The following is a 24,983-nucleotide window of genomic DNA, read 5'->3' on the forward strand; positions in this document are numbered from 1 at the left end:
TTGCAAACTGAAACCAAATTAAATTCTTGAAAGAAGTAATCTTTCAATTGCACATCCCCAAAGCTTCTATTAAACGAACTATCATGTGGATATAGAATTGATACATTCAATGAATGATAGGTTTCGTAGGTAGAAATATTGTACAGGAACTGCATAATCGGTTTCGCTGTTTTTAATACACCGTCCTTATTAATACTTTCCCTCGGTCAATTATAATTATGTAATATAGATTAATTAGTGACTACAAAGTAGTGGTTGTGTTAATGATAGTTCAAGTTTATCACTGCTTATTAATACATAAAGTAATCCTGTTATTATTAATTTAACAGATTTTGCAATAAATTTCCCACGTGTATGTGAACTTACTTTCAATTACCTATTGAAAAGAAACCGGAGAACTATCGTTTCTTATCAATAAAATTTAAAAATAAAAACTTTCAATCTACGTTCTATGCAATACCACTGACAGTTTGCTATATTTCTGACGGACCCACCTGCAGTAACTCACCTTGGGATATGAAATGGATTTTTGAGCAGATAGACAAGTTCTAAACTAGGCCAAAATTTGCTACTTTAATGTTTGACACACAATTTCAAAACACGTACAAATATCTTTTTTCTGGCTTACACAAATAATGTAATTTTTTTATAAATTTTAATTGTTAAAATACATATTTCTAAAGCAGAAAGTGTTCTCAATATGGCCCACGTGTCACTTTTCAAACGTCGCCTTATTGTACCATTCATATGACATGTATACGAACATTTTTCTCATTAATCCCAATTAAACAGTCTTAAGTGATAGAATAGTGATTGCTTGGAAAAGCCGATTTAACTTGGTAAAAAAAGGCTTAGGTGCCACAGTCTTGTTACCTACTATGAGTGCTCTAAAAAACTTAATGAAGTTTTAGTGGACTGTATGGACACGCAGGCGGATCGATTCTGGGTTTACAGTTTACAGTTCGAACCGCAGTGCTTTTTATACTTTCCTTAACTTTTTAACACATGGGTTTTGGGCGGTAATTATCAAAATAGAAGCTAAGATTATATACTCCCAGGGTGCAAATTAACCGAAGGGGTGGGGGTTGTCGGGTTTTCCCTCTTAGATATTCGCTTATCTGGGATGCAACTGACGACAGAGGGGGGGGGGGGCTGAAGTACAGACGCCTAAAACCATTGGAAACAGAATTCCTGCTTAGTAATGTTAAGACTTGTTACAAACGGTTTCCTGGTTCGATTTTCTGTAGGAGTGGAAAATTCGTGGCATAGATTGTGTACTCACTGAACATAGCTTGAAAGCCCTTCTGTGACAGTGCTATCGATCAGTAGAGTGCCCAGGATTTTCGAAAGGGGGGGGTTATGTGTACATTTTTTTAATTAGTCAGTCCTCATTTTGTCATATTTTCCTGCCTTTGACTTTTTTTTTAAATACTGGACCAAAAAAGGGGGGTATAACACCCACCAACCCCAACCCCCTTGGGCACGCCACTGCTATCGATACACGTGCCACTAAGGTATGGTCCACACGAGCGGAACGTCTGCTGGGCTGAATGATCACGTCACGCGCTTTGTGCATTGGTTCACACCAAGCGGTGCTGAGTTCTAGCGTTGTGTTTCTGATAAACATTGTTTTTGCAAGTGAAGATGGATGATATAGATAAAATAGACACAGAAGTATTTATTATGGAAGTGGAAAAGAGGCCATGTATTTGGGATAATAGGTGTGAGGAATATAAAGACAGAAACAGAAAAGATTCGGCGTGAAATGAAATTTGCTGTACTTTGTTACCAAACTTCGCAGAGCTTTCAGTAGTTGTGGGAGGTTATTTCAGTCGTTCACCGCCAGCGTGGCGGCCGGTCGGCGGACTCGTCCCGGCAAATTGCGTTCAGGAAGTCCGTAACAGAAACCGCTTGTTTTGTAATGTTTCCACTTTTCACAATTACAGTTACAATTACAATTGAAATAAGCACGTACCTTGTCGCAAGGATGCTGGAAAAGGTGTCCTCCCACATACAAATATTTCTGGCACCTTATTTCTGACATCTAATCTTAGATTAGACATCGCTACTTAACCTCAGTTGACATAAAGGAAGACAGCATCCCGGCGCATAAAGCAAACCGAAAGCGTAAAATGATATTTAAAAGTAATAATAATGATGATCACTAACCTCCTGTGTTATAAGAGATGTTGAAAATGACCTACTTCAACAGCAATACAACACGTTTCTTAGGTTCAAGAGATCCTGTGTCTCGTAATTGCCTGACCACTTTTCTGCAAGAATTCGTTTTCACGTAATTATCGTACATAAAAACTCTCTGTTCAAGACTATATTTGTTTAACGACATAAGTAATGAATGAATAACAATTAACACACAATAAAGCACTGGCCATGAGTAGCACATTACAATAACACAGTATAAGCAACACGCGTACTGTTGAACGCAAACAGAATTGAACATGAACGAACACTGACGTCTGGTAGCCGACAGTGTTGCTAACCATTTTTCAGCAATGTCCCTACAGACGTAGTCAAAATGTCCCTACAACTGACCAAATGTCCCTACGCCAAGTAAAGTAACTAAAAAAACAACACCTCATTAGCATGCAAAACAGAAGATAAAATGTACACATTTACTTACCAAATCTTTCTGCTCGGTGCTTCCACAATTAATGAAGGAGCGAATTTACAATACATGACCCCTCCCCGATTTTTGTAATATTTTGCATACTCACTAATTGAGGCCTCCTAATCACGAATTTCAAGTTAAGATTTGGGGGGTCACGTGTAGAAATTGCAAAATAAGTGACATTGAGTGGTCCGCGATCGGCACGATTGCTTATTATTTACCGGAAGATTTTGTGTTTCCAATACTTAAAAAACGAAATATACATTCCTGATATTACTACGACCCCAAATTTTAACTATGTTTGCCTATCCTAACCTAACCTAACCGTACCTGAATGGTTCGTGGGGCTATCCGTCAATGGTTTGTTGGGCTACCCGTGCATGTTTTTTTCGAGCCCAAATTTTAACTATGTTTGCCTAACCTAACTTAACCTAAACTTACCGAGAATGGTCAGTGGGGCTATTCCTGAATGGTTTTGCGGTAATTGTGATTACGAACCGATAAAAAATATTATTTTCGTAGCACTTTAACGGGAAACGTTCATCATCGAAGACGCTATTTTCGTATCCTGCAATTTTATGATTGATGTACTGTTGCCAAATTTACCTGTAATCAAATCAGTTCTTCTACATCGTGATTGTCGCTGTCACATGTAAGCACGTTCTTTGGGCAATATACTGAAATCCATAAGTTTATTAATTAGCCCACAGCCATCCTCCTGCACACTCCACCTAACAATCTGTACAACATTAACAACTTTTTTACTGTTCTCTTCCGCCATTCTTACACGATCCATGCTCTCCAAGTATGAAATCAACAGTGTGGCAACGCTGTAGACAGCGTAACTAATTGTAATTTGTTCATATCAACAAATATGGCTACCATACTTGTATACGGAGAATCATTGCAAGAATTGAAAAGCTTATTTTACAACTTCTACACGTTAATGAACATTTTTCCCCCTCACCCCAACATGTTAATTTGAGATAAATCATCACGAATAATTATTTCGTGAGTATAAGACGTAGCATAGAAATTACAGAAGGGTCCGGTATTGTAAATTCTTGCCTTAATGAATAATAGGGGTGTGCTGGACAGAATTTTTTGGGTCGGGACGGGATCGGGACGGTAATTTTTTTAAATCCCGACATTCGGGACTGAAAAATTTGCAATTTCCCGACTACGGGAAATGTTCGAAATTTCCCGAAGCACTGGAAATCTCGAATTTTACAAGTCATTTTCACTTTAAGTGATTGTTTTTGCATTTCTAGAATAAAAACTTACAACTTTCGATAAGTTCCAGAAACTTACAAGGCAGAAAACGTCGAGAATTAACGACTTTTTAAAGTAAAGAATCCAGCACACCCCTAATGAATAATGTTGAGTCGTTTACTGTTGATTATGTTATTTGAAGTCATACATGCTGCTGCTGTGAAGAGATAGATGTTGGTTGGTGATGCTGTATTTCCTGCATTCTTTAACAATTTTGGTCCCATTTTATTTCCCTTTTTTGTTTTTGTATCACTTAACATTGAAAATATTCTTTCCGTTTCCGCGTTAGAATGCGGCAATGTTAGCACTATTTTCGCGAGAGTGGAAATGTTTTCAAAAAGGAACTTGCCTTGAAAGTTTTTGGTAACCGATAACATGTTCCAAAATTCTGATGGAGATCTGTTAGTTAGTTCTTTTTTCTCCTCCTCGCTAAAGTATCCAGATAAACAAATTCATAAAATGTAATTTACCAAGATTGAAAAAAGTACCTACGTTTTCCCTCATTTGGCAAAATCTGTCCCTACGTTCCTACGCGGGCGAAATTTAGTGAAAAGTCCCTATGCGTAGGGACATGTCCCTACAGTTGGCATCACTGCCGACACGTGCAGTATGAAGCGCCCTCTCGCGGCTGACAACTCACCCAACCTCCGATAAGCTGCCGGCGCTGTCGCGACAACTGAGGATAAAGTAGCGATGACTAATCTAAGATTAGATGTCAGAAATAATGTGCCAGAAATATTTGTAATTGCGAGGACACCTTTTCCAGCATCCTTGCGACAAGGTACGTGCTTATTTCAATTGTAATTGTAACTGTAATTGTGAAAAGTGGAAACATTAGAAAACAAGCGGTTTCTGTTACGGACTTCCTGTAATGCAATTTGCCGGGACCTGTTGCATGAAGAGTCCGCTGAACGGCCGCCACGCTGGCGGTGAACGACTGAAATAACCTCCCTGTATAACAACGAACCACTCATCTTTGGTTTATTCACACGTACATGCTTCCCGTCTATTGCTCCTATGCAGTGTGGAAAATTAGTATGATTTTCGAAACCGTTTGCAAATATTCTTCCACCTTTCTTCTGTTGATTGAGGAAAGCACTGGCTCTGTAGTGTCCCATATTGCACGACAAACTGTTCTGACAACCTCACTAGATTTGCCAATTCTATAGGTATAGTGCAGCTCAATAAGGTAGCAACCAGTTTCGGTCCAGGAACCTTTTTTCCCCGCATCAATTTTAATACGGTCCAGGAACCTTTTTTCAGCTTTCAGATGCAGAGAGGAAATCTGTTGGTAAGTCATGACTCTTGTACGAGAGCTTATTCATAACACACGGCATGCAAACATATTGATTCGGATGAGTAATTAAAAAAAGGTTACTAGTAAATGTCTCAAAATACACAGACATAAAAGCCATTCCCATCTCCCAAAAAGGGAAGGGGTCAACTTTTTTGTTTTGGTGAAAATATCATTTTTTAAATGTTTACATTCCTCACCAAAATACAATTGTCTGTCACTTGAATAAAAGTTACGTCTTTTCAGTTTCCGCTGTAAAACGATAGAAATCTGTTCCACGCACTGCCACCACACCACACTGGAGGAAACGCGGCACGTGCTAAGCGCTGTGAAATTCTGAATCAAAACGACACTTAAAACGTCAATATATGCCTACCCAAAGAGGCAATTGCAAAATGGATCAAGATTAGAGGCGAACATTGTTCGTTAATCAAGATTCGCCGGTTTCGTTGCATCTGGAGATCCTGGGAAGAGGCCCAGGGCATCTGGCGTGTGGGAGAGGCGACTGGAAAAATGCGGACGAGAAAACATCTGCGAGCAGTTTTTAAGAATTACGCCTCGGGAGCTCTCACGGCTTGATTCCGGAGGTTCCCGAGTGACGGCTCTGGAACCTATCCAAGTCTAAGTTTTATTGTTGTGAAGGAAACATTAATTAGTCATTTAATCGACTTTTATATGTGATGCTTGAAAGATGACACCTTTACCGGAATCCTCCACTGTTCTCGCACTTCTCCATCACTGTTAATCTTGTATACAATAAGCGACATCCGTTAAATCAGCCAATTCGTACGCGTAACACGTACAGCACAGCAGCAGTGTATTCTAAAAAAAAATTACCTGCTTTACCGCAACAAATCTTATTTTATTGTATATACAGGATAATTCAAAATGAATGGTGCAACTTTACACAGTTATGATGTTACTATTTATGATAGAAAATCAGACAAGGCATCAATTTAAAGAAAAACTCTGGAAGTTTTATTCCCACTTAGCGGGTTTTTTCTGCTTAGCCGATGCTCCACCAGGATCGCTAGTGTCGCAAAATGGCTAATGACCAGTAGAAGGCGTATTGTGTGTTGGAGCTATCAAGAACTGATTCAATAACAATGGTGCAAAGACATTTCCGCATGCATTTCGGTAGTAATGCACATGTTTCATCCTTTCAAAAGATTTGCAAATTGTTAGTGCCTTCAAAACCGTTGACAACAACTTGCTGTATCATGCATAGCAAGTACTTGGTTATCGTTTGGACGTTTCCCGCGTTACACATGGTTCCCATGTTCAATCTTTATAATGTGAGTCATTTGAGTAAAACTTCCTTCCAGAGTTCTTCTTTATATTGATGCCTTGTCTGATTTTCTATCATAAATAGTAACGTCATAATAACTGTATAAAGTAGCACCATTTATTTTGAATTACCCTGTATTTGTTAACACCCCATTTTGGTTAATTAGGTATAATAGAAGTAAACGCCAGTAAAACAATAGAAGTGAAGACAACTTCAATGTTTTTCGGCAATTTCATAAAATTCCCTCTTCCCTGGATTTCCCTTCAGCGAGGGAAATTTCCTTTCATGTAGCAGCACTGACTCTGCCAAGCGCGGCCCAGAAAGCAGGAACGAACATTTAGCGTTCTTCGGCCAATGTAGAGGCCCAACTCACCACGCTGCCACGTTTTTTCCCCCTTTTCTTTTTAAATAGCCACTCGACCACTTTGACTTAGGCTCCCTCGCCCTCTCCGTCCAAAGGGGAGGAAACCCGGTCGTCAGAAGGGTGCGATGGAGAACTATCAGTGGCATACATAAATCAACCTTTACGTTCTTTAAATAATTTACTTAAATTCTGATTTATGAGCTCGTTTTAATGGTTTCTGTAATATATAATGAGCAATTACACATATATTAAAGCTAATAATGAGCAATTACACATATATTAAAGTTAATAATGAGCAATTACACATATATTAAAGTTAATAATGAGCAATTACACATATATTAAAGTTAATAATGAGCAATTACACATATATTAAAGTTAATAATGAGCAATTACACATATATTAAAGTTAATAATGAGCAATTACACATATATTAAAGTTAATAATGAGCAATTGCACATATATTAAAGCTAGTAATGAGCAATTACACATATATTAAAGCTAATAATGAGCAATTACACATACTAGTATATTAATGCTAAATGTATAAAAATACAACAAAAATATTGGTTTACAGGTGGTAAACGCGGTAACATTGGGAACACGCCACTGAAACAACAATGCGTGCGATATTAAACGATGCCGGACGATAGAAACGAAACACTAATTTGATACCTACAGCGTTGTTTCGTGCATGTTTCTACCTACCTCCCCATTTCGGGTGTGGATTCGTCCTCTCGAGCTAGTCTCGTCTTCTGTGGTCGGACAGCAGAGGCATTAAGTTGGACTGTCTATCCCTGAACACATGAGCCTGAGCCACCACAGGATTCTTAATGAGCTATGAATCTCTCGCTAACAACCTTACGGTTGCAATCTTACGCCACCTCGCTGATGGCTCTGGGCCGGTGCAAAGATTACAGATGTGTGGAGGCACACTCGAAGAGCAGAACACTGTTATTAAAGTAAACGGTGTGGTCAAGATGATAAAAAATGAAAAAGTTGTACCGCAGAACTAACAACGAGAGCGCGACAAAAAAGGAAATGCCTTTTTAAATAGCTGTGACGGTAACTGCGAATTTGGTTCAAGCAAGGCCGTACCGAGAGGTGGTTGGGTGTTCAACCCCCCTTTCAATATCTTTGGTCCTCTCCGATAGCGTAGTGGTAACGTCACATCCTTACAATCACTCGGTGGAGGCATAGTGGTTCGGATCCCACTTTAAACTGTACATCCAATCCCGATTAGCCTTTCTGTTCATAAAGTGGATATATAGACACACTCAACAACAAGCCGGCCCCCGTGGCGGAGTGGTTAGCACATCGTGCTACGACGCCAGGTGTTCCGGGTTCGAATCCCGACCTGTGCATGGATCAATTTCATCATATCACTCATCCCCCATCTTCGCAAATTAGCCAAAAGTGGCACAAAAAGCGAAGTAAAATAAAGCAAATCAATCAAACTCAACAACAAAATATAAAAATCTTTGACTTAGTAGTACCAACATAAACAAGATTGGCTGTACTTCTTTTATTGAGTTGAGTTTTAAGTCAACTTTATGCACAGTAAGGCCACAGATAAAGATAATAAGATATATAAACATAGGCGGAGTTCTGGAGGGGCCAGGGGGGACCTGGCCCCCAACTTAAAAAAATTCTAAAAAATAACACATGACTAAGTTCAGTTACTACATTTTTGTTATGAAGCCATACCGCAAATCATGACGTTTGGCATGATGGCATGTGCGGTAATTGCGCCGCAATAGCGGGTCTTAGACGATTTGATTGATGTGCACAGTTTGAAGAAAGAAAAACTTAAAATGACTTTGTGTTGAGTCAACAGTTACTGCTGAGGCATCAAAAGAACTTTTCAATTGAATTTTTCTAAAATTTCTGAAGCTTACTATTGTGCCGTAACTTTTTTAAAGTAATACGAGTATTGTATCAATAAAAAATTAATGAAATGCAAAATGCAATAATCGTACTGTTTTGCTTCTTTTAAAACTGACAATGAATATACTAATTAATATTTGTTTACTTAAGCGAGAAAATTTAACATTCTCAAATCTAAAAGGCCTAGAACTAGTGTTTTTAAGTTGTTGTTTTTTTTAATTTCCGGGGGAAGGTCTCCGGCCGGATCCCTTGTAAGCTAGGGGATATTCAACAACCCTCACGTACATCATATGCTTCTCCCAGAGTCTGCCCCCCCTGAAAGCAAAAGCTCAAACTCCGCCCATGTATATAAAGATATATATATATTTATCTGTGGTAAGGATAACCGGGACTGGACCTACAGTTTTAAAGTGGGATCGAACCCTGCACCCCTTGATTACAAGGCGACGATGCTACCACTACGCCATCAGGGAGGCTCTACACTTCTTTTATATTGCAATAGTTAAATCGCAGTACTCACATTTTTTGGTCTACAGATGGAGTAGAATTGTTGTGTAAACAGCTGACTGAAGTCTGCCATAAATCCATTCAAGTAATACGTATATATTTCGAAAGGCTCATCGCACCGGCTCTCATGGGAGGTAAGTGAAAACCGAATTTATTTTGTTCTGAAAGTGACGTCATCCCACATTTGAAGTTTTTGCAAATCAGTACAGGCACACAGGATCCGTATCAGGGCAGGGGAAAATTGCTCTCCCGCCCCTATATCCTGAAATAAATTCCAGATTTTCCTGTTAGCAAGAAGTCGTGATTTTTCAATGACCTCTGACCAACGGGAATCGAAACTGCGAACCTTTCACACCGTTTATAGCGCAAAGTGGGCGGTGTTTTAGGAAGATTTTCTTTCCCTGTCCGTGCACACATTTTGTGCCAATCCAAATAACCAGTGGTGGCGATTGAGGGCATTTCCCCCCACTTTTTGCACTTTCGCCCCTGCACTATGCTACACCTTATATACCAAGGGAAAGCAAACAATAAATGAAATGTATTTACCAGCTGTAGAGCAGGCGCCTTGCTACAGGTGTCCACAAGCAGCGCGCTCGCATCCTCGCCGAACGAAAGATATCAACTGATTCCCGCCATCTCTGGCAGAATGTGGGTTACACACGCGTTCTCTCGAGCCACACACAGCATCAACTGAAGATCGACTGACGAGAAACTTTCTCTGCGAACACTTCCTTGCTTCTGCGCAGGCGCTAGACAATCCGCGCGCCACTCGTATTTCCCTTTCGAACACCAGGCCACGACGACATTAATGAGCAATTACACATTCTAATTTCTTTCCGCCGGAGAGCTATTGGATTTGATTTTGTTATTTAGAGTCGCTTTTTTGCCACTTTTGCCTAATCGCGAGGATGCGCAGTGAGTATCCCTTCATCAATTTCATCATACCATCACTCATCCTCATCGTCGCGATTTGCCAAAAGTGACAGAAAAGCGACGCCAATAAACAAAAAAACTATTACCCACGGAACTCCATTCAATCAATATTAGCATAGTTTTTATATAAGCAATATATAAACTCTGTGGTCTGTTGCGATTAGAGTCCGCAGGGTGAAAATAAGAATACTGGCTTCGAATCCTGGAAAAATAAAGGATGTTTTTTATTTTCATGCAGCATTTTTTATATCTTTCTACTGCCGTGATAAACTTAACGTTATAAATATACGACAACGAGGATATGATAAAATTAATGAAGGGCTACTTACAAAAGACACCCATGCATAGACCGGGATTCGATCCCGGGACCCCTAGAGTCGTGGCGCTCTGTACTAACCACTCCGCCACGGTCAGCAAGAGAGCTATTAGATTGGCAGTTACCACTACGCCATCGGGAAGGTCCTTAAGATGCAAACAAATCAAGAAATAGACGGGCACTTTAAGTAAAAAAATATATATATATATATACGATAACTAAACATGGATCTTAAGCCGAGAAGAGGCAGGAAGCAGATAGGTATTGTAAGTCGACAAAGGGTTAAAGGTGTAGTGTCACAACCCACCAGGCCCGTACCCAGGATTTTTTTAGTGGGGGTTCAATTATTAAATAATTAATATCATTTTTTATTTATATATATATTTATAAACATATATAAACAAATTAATTTGCTACAATATAAACTAACAAATTCATTCCTTTTAACGACTAGTTCAAAATTTTAAGAACTTTTTAATAAGTGTTACGTATTATTTCATTATTGTTTTTTATTAAAATGATAATTAAATTTTCATACTTTTACTGTGTTGTGTTTCTATAATGGTGTAAATCTATTAATGGTCTCTCGAAAGGAAATATTTCCTGATCAGAGTTGTAGCTAGAGATTTCAGCGCCCAGGACGAGGATAATTTTTGCAAACCCCCTACCTAGATGTAGCTGGCACACTAAGACATTGTAGAAATTTTATGTACTTACTCTTTTCCGTTGAATCCGATGAAAAGAAAACTTAACATTCAAGAAATGTGGCTACTGAAAGAACAGTCGGTTGTGGATCCCACACCATCTTCATTGAAGCAGTGTGTGTTATTGTTCACATCTTCAAAATCGATTACAAATTAAAGATAACTAGGTGGAGGGACAAAAAATAAGAAACTTTAGGAAGACATTAGTTTCCTATTAAATTAACACGTAAGTGCTATGTTTTATCCCTGACGAAAGGAGATGAGAAATGGGGGAGAAATGACAGGTCGGTCTAATTTCTATGTACCAGGGGCCTAGGGTGACAATGACAACCGCCTTCGCAGCTAGGGTTCCATTTCTTCCTAGTCCAATTTGATATAATTTTAAAATCTTCTCTATGACTGTAGAAGGACGTTTTTACCCCATGAGAGAGAGAGAGAGAGAGAGAGAGCAAGAGATGTATGCAACATTCACACACAGGCTGACATCATTCTTTGTTATTCCTTCTTTGTATGTGTTTATGATATTATTCTTAGTAAAGTATGTTTGAAGTCCAAACTAATTTCTTATCTTTGTTGTTGTAACACAAACTCTTACCCTCGGAAAATTTTAATTAGGGAAACATTTTAATAGAACAAGATCGTCGGTGGGAAGGTGGGAGATCCCCCTTCCGCCATGGGAATTCGTACCCTGAATGTGACCACCAACGCAATGGAATGATCATTATAATGAAGAACATGTCTGAATGTGAATTTACCACAAAAAGAGGACATTTTCTCATCAAGACTGCAGTTCGAAAAAAGTCAAAACAGGGAGTAAATATGGTGAACTGTCCCGACCAAATTGGAATATATAGTAGCTTCGCATAAATGGTTATAAAACTAAAATTACTAAATATTGTAGACACAAGACTTCTGGCGTGTGCAAGAAGAAAATATAAATTCTTTCAAAATCTTAAAAATTATCCATGTTGTTTTTGTAGGTTTGTATCATAATGTTTCATTGCTCGAGGGGGGGAGGCATGGCCCCCTTGCCCCCTCCATTGGTACGGGCCTGCAACCCACAACGGACATTAATCATAATGAACACAGGTTGCATCCGCCACTCGCCTTGGGCAATGATGATGATATGTAAATTTGCCGACCACCGACGTCAGGAGTCCTAGGTTTAAATCCCGGCATGGGTGTTATTCATGAGTGTCCCTTCATCAATTTCATCATATCACTCATCCTCATCGTCGCGATTAGCCAAAAGTGTCAGAACAGCGACGCTAATTAACAAAAATCAAAATCAGATAATAAGCAAATAGTCCATCGCTATTTTCATTCTTTTGTACATCCTGTGTTGTTTTAAGAAATGTAATTCTGTTAATATGAAACTGACGTTGTCCTCTACTTTTTGACACTTTCGTTTCAATTCATTATCATCACATTGTGGAAAACGATACAATGACAATGGTGATGGACAGTTCGTCCACTACAACTTTTGTCGTAGGGTGTATATTATGCTCGAGTTTCCTGTTTTCCATTTACATTGTACTATCGTTGTAATCATGTTTTGTGCATCATTAGATTACTGCTGTCTTCGATGCACAACCGACAATATCAATTATTTTGGGAAAAGTTCAGGCCCGTAGCCAGACTTTTATTTCGGAGGGGCCTCGTCCCTTATCAGCAGCCGCCATCTAAATGCCAAAAATTGGGGGGGGGGGTGTAGAAGCTATGAAGATGAATTTCTCAGTATATTACAATTGATTATAAAAGATGTTTAATCCTGCTAAGAAAGTAAAACCAATTACCACAATACATTATTTAAATTAGATATTTGTAGGATTTTGGGGGGAGCTTCAGACCCCTGAGCCCTCGCACTGGCTACGTGCCTGGCACAGTTGGATAAATAACTACAACATATCCCTATTATAGTTTGTCCGTCGTAGAAAACAGTAAGGAAATTAGCTGGCAACATTGCACGGAACAAGTATTCTTACGCAGCTGTTCACAAGGGGACAAGGCATAATGTCTCTGAGGCGTGGGTGTTGAAGGAGGATATGACTTTTCATGGTGTAGACAAAATACTTCAATTCAAGATTTCTTCTTCCTCTTGGAGACTATTTACAGTCCTGTAAGTGCCTCGTGACAATTCAGATGGCACTTTCTATTCCATTCTCTACATTTTCTTGACATTTACAGTCACTTTCTCAAACGTTTTTGAAATAAAGTTTACTCCACCAAATTTTTTTCTCACAAATGCCACCCTCCCTCCATAAATCAGACACCATTGTGCACACTCATTCCCTTCCCCGTAGAGCATCATCAAGTCCCGCATGAAGTAGAGTTGAAAGATGAGAAAGAGCAGATTCTTGCAATAGTCTGTGCATCTCATCACACATAAAATTGACGTAGGCTGCTAGAGTAACGAATTCATGAGAAGTATGTTGTGAAGAAAAGCGGAAAATGAATTCGCCAATGAAAAGAGGCTCCTGAGACTCAAACAGAATTAGAAGGGATTTGACTGCAAGATGCGTACACTGAGGAGGGAGGGGGGGGATCTTGAGCTGTACACACACACACACACGCAAATATATATCTATAATTATTATATGATATACATATTTATAATTGTATTTTTATAAATATAAAAGTAAATTAAATATTTAGAAATGCATATTTTAAATATAAAGGAATTAATTTATTTATAAAGTAACAAACTAATTCCTTTAGTAACTGGGTCAGGATGTTAATAACTTACAAAAAAGTTGCAATAGCTTTATAATGAATAAGTTTTTGTTTAGTTTTTGCTTTCTATTAATATAAATCAATTAGATTTCATAGTTATACTTCTCTTGCATTCTCGTTGTACTTTTATCGTCCGTATATTGTTATTGGTGTAGATCTGTTAATGATGTCTTGAGAGAGAGAAACCATCCAACACTCACAACCACGCTACTTTGTGTGGGTTTTCAATATTATCCTTAGTAAAGTATATTTGAAGTCAAACCTAATTACTTACATTTTGTTCAAAAACTACCCCCCGGAAATTTTTGGTGGCGGGAATTATTGATGTCAAGGTTGTTGGAGGGGGATAATCCCTACTGTCCCCACAGAATTTCGTACCCTGCTTGACTGCATTTCATACTTTCCTTGGCCTCTGACCATGTACGCCGGACCGTGTGGCCGAGTGGTTAGCACATCGCGCTGCGACGCCAAGGGTCCCGGGTTCTATTCCCGCTCGGGCTTTGTTGTTTGTAAATGTCCATTCATCAATTTCGTCACTCATCCCCATCTTCGCAAATTAGCCAAGAGGCACAAAACGCGAAGTAAAATAAACTAAATCAATCAATCAATCTGACCATGAACGTCCGCAGGATTTTTTCCAGGGAGGGGCAAACAAGATAGTTTTTTCCAGGGGGGCAAAGAAGGCACATTTTCCCCCTCAGGAAACATTGCTTTAATTTGAAGTTATGTTCATGCAATAATTAACATATATTATTGTGGCTGAAATAAAAGTATATGTGTGAAATATATACTTTTTCGTTGACTTTCATTTTCCAGGGGGCGTGGCCCCCATTGCCTCCCCCCTTCCGGACGCCCATGCCTCTGAATGTATCCACCATCCTCGTCCCACGCGAAGGGTGAATTATAAAGATTGTTATCGAAGCAATGTAAGATAGCCTGGTTCGTTATTGTAGCTGGTCTATAGCGTGAGTATGGACGTATTTAAAAAAAACAAAAAAAAACTGCAAATTGGAAAATACCATGACCACCAACAGAGCCTACCTGAATGCAACACCCCTGGGTTTTCTTCCACACTCTGATGAATGTCTCTATTTCGCCTATGGCTGGAGGAACAAAGGAGAGCGACCAATGAATTGTGGTCTCCCAGCCTAGACGCTGTGGATCGCCTGGCGTCATTTGGCGATGCGAATTAAAACCGAATTTAATCCGCTAATGATGTAGGGGGACGGCGGGAAGAAGAAAGGGGTACGAAAAGCGACATAAAAATTTTATGGCTCTTGAGATAAGGTCATCGACATCGCTGTGCGCGCGGGATTGTGGTCTCACGGGAGAGTCGCTCTTTCGTGAACGGTTCTCCACGGTTCTCCACGAACCGTACTGCTTGAATCTTGGAGAAACAACAGGCGACTATGCCAAGAATGGGTTTTCACTACCAGTGCGAATCAGTAAAATTAAAAAAAAAATAATAGTTGCGGGCTAACAATTCATCCTCATCGTCGCGATTAGCCAAATTAGAAAAGGGACACAAACTAAAGAAACCAAGTGCAACATCTTAAATCGAGACCTGGATGTCTATAAATTGCTAATAATAACAATAACCCGTGACGCAACAGCCCATGAGGGACAGGGCGCACCTAGCGACTGCCGGCCTCACTCCCACCTGCCGAGATCATCCAACCGGTTAGCGTATTTACAAACCCTATAGTACTGCAGAACCTCCAGCGATATTTGGCTACTGATTGGCTGCCATTCCGGAAGTTGATGCAGTGTTCCTTCAAGTTAATGCTAGATGGCAGGGTTCAAATTAACAGTGTACATTTCAGATATCCATCCCAACAAGATAAGAAACCCATTTACGCTAAGGTTCATTTTTTAGCAAAATTATTTAAATTAATGTTTTAGAAGACAGAAATGAAAACACTTCTTGAATTGAATGATTTTTCTATTTAAAGTCACATCAGTGCAAACATTGTAACTACCAATGACTATTCAGAAAATTATGTATATCCAACGTATAGCATTTTAAACATTATATATTTTTTTTATATAAACGTATATTTCTTAACATAATTTCGACAATCTGTTTACAAACTTTATTACTATATAATCACAAGTGTAATTTTTCCATACTTTTGCTGTAAATGAAGAACCAAGGAACAATGGACACGGAACATAAACACTTCCGGTGCACACAGCCAATAAGAAAGTGTTCTATACCTCTGGTTCTGCAGCACTATAGGGTTTGTAAATACGCAACCGGTTACGGGGTGACGTGTGGTCAGCTCGACGAACCCCCATTCGTTTTAGGTTTCCGTGACCGCGTTACGCTACTCATTCGTAGCTCCCAACTTCCTCACTATTGTGGATGGCCACCGGTCCCATACACAGGCCGAAATCTCAGGAGAGAAGTTGTTACGCTTCCCTCAAGAGACTCGAACCAGCGCGCTTCCTGCAGCCCAAGCCTGACCATACGGCCACGGTCCGGGACACTATACATGACTAAAGTTTTTAAAACTTGCCAATTAAAATCCAAGTCTTGAAATTTTTCCTAAAATTTGGAAAAAGTAAAATATATGCGTATGATCTTTTATTTTAATAAATTGTCAAGGTTCTCCAAAACCTTAGTAACAGGGTGTGTAACGCCTTGCACGTTGGGCCTCGTTTCAACGCTGAGAGTCCTCGAATAGCAACATTTTCTATCCATGTTGCACGAATTCACGGTTGCAACCGATAGTTGGAGACCTTTGTACCTCCCCCCAAATCAGATACATTCCTACGCCACTGTAACTTGTTACTCCAGACCACACATTTAATTTTGATCCTCCTTTAGAACATTTCTGTAGGTGCCCATGCTTTCCTAGGTATGTTAGAATGTTGCAATAAGGAAGGACTTCGGGGGCGGGGGGGGGGAGAAGCAGCGAAAGTCAAAAAATTTACATCCCGAAGATGAGACACCCCGCTGACCGTCTCTCCCTCACCGTGCCAGGCGGGAAACGCAAACGAGTTATTCAAAGGCAGAATTAACGGAAGCTGCTAGAAGTGGAGAATGTAGCCACGAACAAGGAACGCCCGACTCTTACGTAATGCACATATGCACGCGGTAATCGAAGGGGAAAGGCAGCTGCTGCATGTTAAATCAACGGAGAGAGAAAACAAGTGTAAAACTGCTGACATACAATTAGCGCATCTTCACCGCCATTCTTTGCTTGTGTTATGCAACTCAGAAATGTTTATACATGCTGGACGTCACCACAAATGGAATAATAGAATAATTGTAATCAGGCTTTCCTTATTAATTCGAGCGACTGTTTAATACGTGTTATTTAATAACTTATTGAAATAAATATGAAATAAAAGTTTGTTTAATTTGGGGGAATATTCCTCTTTTAATGTTTGTTTTAATTTTCTGACCATTTTACAAACATTTGCATATTAAATTATCCACGTGTTATTTTCGACAGAATATTATGTATAGCGAAAAGTATACATTCTATTTTTTTTGAGAGAATATTCAAGAAACTAATCACAAGAATACTATATTCAGAAGCAATGGTTTTATTTATATTTTTTTTTGTACACTATCCAAAATGATAATTATCGTAAAAGAATCGAAAACAAAATATTTCTCGACAATTCGAACAGCAAATAAAATGATTATTCGCAATAAAATTTTGCTCGAGTTAATATAAAGAGAGAAAATCATGGGCAACCAAACTGGAATCGAACCCAGAACCTCCGGCACGTGAAACTGATATGCTACCACCTGGTCACCGTACAATATCTTCGCCTTGTGAGGCGTGCATGGAAAACATTTAAGCGCTGCTTCTTCGAAATGGCTGAGTAGTACCTCGGCATATTTATACTTATAGGCACTGTCCGAATTAAGATTTTTGTTGGGCGTATCTGTCATTGATTTTTGTAGGTACGTTTTTTGAGGGGTACACCTATGCAAATTTGTATATATGTTACCAGTCAGTAAATGGAACTATTCCCTTGCGGTTCTAAGCACATTAGAACATTTGTTCTACCCTAGATCATTAAATCTCTTGATAACATTTACGTGTAATTTACAAACATTTAGTATATTTACGTTCTAAGAAAATTGACAGTAAATCTATTATTACTTGTTAATTAGTGGTCTGTTTATGTCTCAAGTTTTAATATGTATAAAACGCTTGCATATTAGCCTGTGTGCATACTTTTCGACATGGAAATCTTGGATGACTGGACCATTAATGGACAAGAATGATTTTTCAATTGTGTTTGTTATATAGTTAAGAGATTGTATCATTTTATTTGAGGGGGATCAAAACATCCCTGGCAGTGATAAAAATAATTTTCTTTTGGCGGAGATAATTTTTTTTGTGAGGGGGAAATCCCAGTTATTTCGCACCCTACTTATAGAGTACCCTACCACTGCACGAAGTCTCGACCCAAACTTAATTTCTAGATACGTGCCTCTTCTTGTTAGATGCTACGAGCCACGAGTGGCACAGAATAAGGTAAAATAAGAAAAGTCGCGTACACACATCTTATCCATGTTCATTTTTCCCGGTACAAACCACACACGAAGATCTCGTGTTTTTTTTTTTGTTTTTTTAAGGAATGCTGGCGGAAGAAGTGACCTCGAATAACGATCACGGCGGTTCTTAATCGAAAGCGGCATCCACAGGCGTCGAGATAAGAGTCACGGCCGAAGGGACGTTCTGGGCTACATGTTGCGACACTGCGTTCCTCTCTTGCGTTTTGGGGTCGTTGCGTAAGGCTTCTTCCAGGCGGATACCTGAAGCTGGTGAATCTTCTGGCTAAACGGGGTGTCGCATCTCGCTCCAGGGAACTTCTTCCTACAATTTTTATTCTTTCTAATAGGGAGGCAACCGAAAATTTTGAACTAAGACTTTTCTACTCGCTACGTGCATTCGCGACACACACACAGTGCAATGGGACTTTATCTACCTGAATGTCCAATACTAAACGCAAGTCGATTATAGGATTGACATTCTGATAAAATTACCTCCAGCGGTGTATATGAAAACCGTATGTAGCTTATAACTAGGGCTCGGAAGTTGAAGACCTATAAATTGCCAAAAAAAAAATACCTATAAAAATACCTAAAAATGTCAAAGAAAGGACCTAAAAACTGAAAAAAAGGACTTATAAATGTGATCCAATTAATTAACTTCGCTTTTAATTACATATTTAATGAATATGTGCGGCATATTATCTGACTTGAGATCTTTGCAAGCGCGTGGTGTCTGGTCGAATACACCGTGCTGAAAGCTTCAAAACAAGAGAAAGTTGCCACTTCGCGACCTTCCAGACAAGTTACGGTTAAAGGACCTTGTACCGTACCTGCTTCAGTCGTCCAAAAATGTTTCTCTCTCGTTTCAGGGATGGTTCAAATATATATATTTCCTTACTACAGAAAGGATGTTTAAGAGGTGATGAACTGATGATGATTCGAAAGAAGGTGAAGTTGCAAGAATAAAGCCGTTAAGACCTAAAAAAAAGGCTAAAAAAGGACCAATAAGCCAAAAAACGCCGAAAAAGGAAAAAAGGACAAATTAACCCCACCTTTTTCTGGCCTACAATGACCCAAAATGAACATATATTATGTTGGGCCTCGTCTTCGGACACTAGGAAAGAAAATGATTTTTCCTCAACTTCCGAGCCCTAGTGATAACCAAGGATATATTTAGGGGAGGGGGTCCAGACCCCCTGAAAGACTTACCAAGTACTAAAATTAAGTAATGAAAATATTAGCATTTGTTGCATAATCGATGGTTATTAATTTCCTCTGAACTTTTGAGAAGGCAAGGATTATATTGGGATCATACGGCTTTGAAGGACATTACAAAGAAGATTTATGTACACTACTACTATAATAATAATAATAATATGCATAAAATATTAATCAGAAACTTACTTTTCTCCAACTACATGTAACATCATATTTGTTATTCGATAAATATTCAATTATTCATCTATTTGACATTAATTTCATTGCCAGGGCACTTGTTTTTATGTAAATTATTCCGATCTTAAGTACAGGTATGCTACGTAATGAATATGCGCTGTTATATCTATTCTTATAGAGTATTTTTACCTATTCGTGTAATAATAAAATAATATTAATTTATATATTGTAAATACTATAAATTTGATTTAATATAATGTTAATTTAAACTATTATTATTGATTGATTGATTGATTGAGTTAGTTTATTTTACTTCGCGTTTTGTGCCTCTTGGCTAATTTGCGAAGATGGGGATGAGTGATGAAATGATGAAATTGATGAATGGACATTCACAAACAACCAAGCCCGACCGGGATTCGAACCCGGGACCCTTGGCGTCGCAGCGCGATGTGCTAACCACTCGGCCACAGGGTCGGGCAAAAACGATTATTATTATCACTATTCCTGAGACAGTGTGGTTCGGACCCTCCCCCCACGAAACATATTGAATATTTATTCGATTATGGATCAATTCCAAAATAATGTCAACCTTGGTGGTCAAAATTCTATATCAGTTAAGAGTAATGTGCTGCACATTGTTTTAAAGGAGAATGTCTTTAGATTGCGAATATTCAATACATGCGTTTCTAAAGTCTAAAATTTGTCTGTAAAACAATGCATCATCAAGTAATGTTTCACTAACTTTGATTCAGAAAATCCAGACTTATAGGTTGCCAATTGTATCACTGTGTTATCATCAATTCATTTTTATATAGTGCTGGCAGAATATATATAAGAACTTTTGCTATGCAAGAAGAAATACTACTACTTGTAAATTTCCTTGATTATATTTTTTTCATTATATGTTTCATGAATCATATACAAAAGAATAAAACTAATTCTAAAGTATCAGTCTGTTACCTCTGGATTTGCTCCATGATACATTTAGTGAAACTGGTGGTTACAACATGTGACAGTTATCGACTGACTTGCTGTTGAAATCGAATGCAATCCGAGCTCAATTATATACGTCCACTTTCAGTTCAATACCCTGTAGAGGCACATAAAAGTTCGAATCTTACTTTAAACTGTAGGACCAGTCCCGAATAGCCTCTCTCTCCATAAAGTTGGACTTAAGGGGAAGAGTGACAATTTCCCCGAGGTCCTTCACTCTGAGGCAGCTGGGGAACAATGTTGCCAACTTAGCTCCTTAGCAGCCAGATCTACTTGGCTGAGGTGAAGATGACAATATTGTTATCCAGTAATCCCTTATTTTTTATTTCATACAACCATCGGTGGATTATTGAGATGGGTGATGCCGTCAGATCTACACGGTGAAAACTCTGAATAGATTAAAGTTACCGGCCCGTCCCCCCCCCCTTGACAACTAAAATTACCATGGGAGGCACTTTATCCAGCCTTCCTAAATAGAGCTCGTCGAAAGTCAACTTTAGCTCCATTTAAGGTGAAATTTAGCTCTTTTATGCGCAACAGGTTTGGCAACACTGCCAGGTTGTTTTTCTTTAGCTTTCTTGAGAATATCAAACTTCCAATGGCGGAAAATAAACATAGGATCGGGTAGAGGATCCATTGAAGATATATTTTCGCTAGAAAGAGTCGAAATTCTCATTTGTTTGGCCGTAACTTGAATTTGAAGTTGCCTCTCCGTAAGGAATACGTGGGATTCTGTAAATACTTATTCGTCATATTTTTCAAACACGGTACCTAGCTTAATAATCAACTTTAAAAACCGCTTCCACTTGCAACATGGGGAGAAATTCATACTGTCAAATCATGCATGGATTTTCTTTAGAAGCAGTACCCATTCCGACGATATTGAAATAAATGCATACTTGGTGCGAAATTGTCACACCTCACCTTAAAACAAAAACTCCAACATTTATTTTAACAAGTCTTGCTTTTAAATTCGCCATTTTCTTCAAAATTCTCCATACGAGAGCTCGCGTGCAGAAAACAAAGAGGTGACCCGCCCAGGACGAGTTCGCTTTCCGTTCCCGTGAGTGAGTGTTTGGAGTCTACCAACCAGCTCCCTGCGTGTGGGTGCATGTTCACTCTTCCGTTCGAAATCCTTCAACAGCGGGAGGGTCACGTAAGCAACGCGATGGCTACCCTTTACGGAACATCCTTGCAGTGTCGTATTCTGAAAATTTTACCTTGTTTACCGCAACGATTCTTATTTATTGTATATATTTATCCCATCTAGATTAATTCGATATAATATAAATAAAACTCCAATGCAGGTATGCAAGTGAATGCAAACCAGAAGTCCGATAGCTTCAAATTTTTCAGCAATTTCTATATTTTATATAAGATCTTCCATTTTGCCTAAAAATTGGTAGCAACACTGCCCCCTGTCGAGTGCGGTATGAAAGCAGGAAGGAACAAGCAATTTTAAGGACGCGTGTTAATAGGGACTGGTCCTAGAGTTTAAATTGGGATCCGAACCACTATGTGCCTCCACCGGCTATCGAACCCGGGACCCCTTGATTACAATGCGACGACGCTACCACCGCGCCATCGGGGTGGCCTACGTGTTTTTGAATAGCCAGTCGCTTCGGCTTCCTCGCCCTCCCCTCGTACAATCGGGGAGAATACCCGATAGTCAGAAGGGAGCGATGGAGAAAGATCAGTGGCGTACGTAAACCAATCTTTATGTTCTTCAAATAATTTACTAAAATTATAAAATAGAAACTTGTTTTAATAGTTTCCATAATATATAATGAGTAAATACCTATATATCAATGCTAAATGTATGGGGAAAAGTTGGTTTACCTGCAATAGATGCGGTAACATGGAGAATACGCCCCCTACATTCTTGAAACAGACACAAAGTATTAAATGATGACACGAAGTTTATCGATTAATCTTGGCATATCAAGTTTTTCTGCCGGTTTATTAAGTCAGCTGATATATCGCATTTCTGTCAGTGCAATTTACATAAGTTTTATTTGTATTGTAGTTACTTTACGTCGCTTTTTTCACTTTTGGCTAATCGCGACCATGAGGATGGGTGATGAAATGATGAAATTGATGAAGGTTCGTGCCTGGAGAGATGGCACGGTTGCCAGAGGGCCGAGTTTGTGAACTGGTTGAACCAGCATGTTTTGTTAGATATCATACTTTTGCATGTAAAAACTACGAATTTTCATGTATTTTTTTACAAAATTTCCTACCTAGATCATCTTGATGTTCTCGAATTCTGAAACTCTTTTCTGTAGTCGTAATGGGACAGATATAAAATGTGCCTCTTTCGGTTCTACAAAACCTAACCAATTTGCTAAATTTAGATGCAGAGGTCGCTTGAAACTTTGTTTTCCTCATTCTAATCAAAATTATATATAAAAAGACTCCCGTAGTGATATATAGACCCCTCTATATCTTTATTGGAACACAATTAAACATATTGTGTATAGGAGCAATTCCGGAAAAAAGTCAAAATCATATATCAATCAAGAGCAATGTGATGTCCATTGTTTTAAAGGAGAACATCTTTATATTGTAAATATACAATACATGTGATTCTAAACTCTAAAATTTGTCTGTAAAAAAACTACCTCATCATGTAGTATTCAACTAACTTGGATTTAAAAATCCAGATTCATAGGTTGCCAATTCTGTCAGTGTGTTACCTTCAAATTAATTCTTATATAGTGTTGGCAGAACACATTTGAATAAATTTTGCTATACAAGAAGAAGGACTGCTACTTGTAAATGTCCTGGGTTATGTTTCATGAATCGTATACAAAGAAAATATAAATAAAACTAGTTCTAAAGTGTCAGTCTGTTACCTCTTGAATTGCTCCTATTGTTATGTTCATGTTGTGATATTGTGGCATGGACATTACTAACTAAATTTTAAATGCTTCATATTGTATCACTTTCTGTTTTGTTTACAATGAAGAAAGCGTAATGTTTCATTTATCAAATCTTTGGGAGTGTTACTTTTTCAACGTAGTTAGGCAAACTACAGCTTCCTTCGAATTAAACCTCTATTATAATAATAACCTCTATAATCTCCAAAACTCACAAAAACTTGTAAATATGACGTCTGAGCGACTACATTGTATCGGATTTCAGGACACTAATCATAATCGTTATTTATCCGTTGACCCATTTTTCTATGGGTATGGATCAGGTTGCGAAATCATTGAAAGCTGGTGGGGGAAAAAGTTCTTAATCTACAACCCCCCTCCCCCACATGTGTATTATTAAAAGTAAAAATAAATTACACAAATATATTATTATTATTACTATTATTATTGTTAATTACATAAAGGAAATTAATTTGTTATTTTATACATAGCTATTAGATCTTGCAAAGCAGCTAACTAATTCCTTTAGTAACTGGTTAAAGATATTAATTAATTATGAAATAGTTGAAGTGGTTTTACTATTTGTAAGTTTTTGTTTAGCTTGTGCTTTATGTTAATATAAATCAATTAGATTTCATTGTTATAATTTTCTTGCATTCTTGTTTTACTTTAATTGTGCATATTGATGTAGATTTGTTAATGATCTCTTGAGAGAGAATGCATTCAATACTCACAACTACACTTAATTTGCGTGTTATTATTCTTAGTAAAGTATATTTCAAATTAAAGGTAATTGATTATCTTCTGTTTGTTATAACAAAAACTCTCCCTCCTGAATTTTTGGTGGGGAGGATTTTTGAGGCCAAGATTGTTGGTGGGGGGGAAATCCTCCCCGTCCCCCTTAGGATTTCGCAGCCTGTTATGGATATCTTTTGTTTCGTTTCCCTGACCCTTTCAAAATTTCTGCGGGTTACTGTGCACCACGATTCCCGTAACAAGAACAAATAGTTTTTGAACAATTTGACAGTCAACTTAGAGTCTGTATGTTCCCAGACTGAGCAAAAATCTCGGTTTGTTTAGAAAGTGTCAAGCGTAGTCCAACAAAAACCCTTCCACGAGCCAGAGGGTACACGAAAGAAGAAAAAAACGAGAAATCCTGCAACTGTAGTCGAAGACAGTTGTGACACAATGTTGCCAAGGCTTCCGTGACGAAAGCAAGAACGTTAGGTGACGTCGTGCTGCCTCCGAGACTAGGTAGGTCATCCG

At 38.5% G+C, this 24,983-nt stretch overlaps 1 protein-coding gene and 1 long non-coding RNA gene across 2 annotated transcripts in view; one reads left to right on the forward strand and one right to left on the reverse strand.

The window, feature by feature from the left end:
• The window catches only part of LOC146003890 (beta-1,3-galactosyltransferase 1-like), a 73,588-nt gene extending 63,637 nt beyond the window's left edge, over positions 1 to 9,951 (reverse strand). Inside the window, exon 1 of the mRNA XM_083142358.1 lies at positions 9,789 to 9,951. Coding sequence (XP_082998484.1) covers positions 9,789 to 9,841 — 53 coding nt within the window. The 5' untranslated portion in view covers positions 9,842 to 9,951. The remainder of the gene's footprint in view (positions 1 to 9,788) is intronic.
• LOC146003891 (uncharacterized) overlaps positions 1 to 24,983 on the forward strand; it is a 98,204-nt gene that overhangs the window by 45,377 nt on the left and 27,844 nt on the right. The gene's annotated exons all lie outside the window — the stretch shown is intronic.

Source organism: Lepisma saccharinum, chromosome 21, assembly GCF_977018435.1.
Source record: "Lepisma saccharinum chromosome 21, izLepSacc3.1, whole genome shotgun sequence".
In the NCBI taxonomy this organism is placed as follows: domain Eukaryota; kingdom Metazoa; phylum Arthropoda; class Insecta; order Zygentoma; family Lepismatidae; genus Lepisma; species Lepisma saccharinum.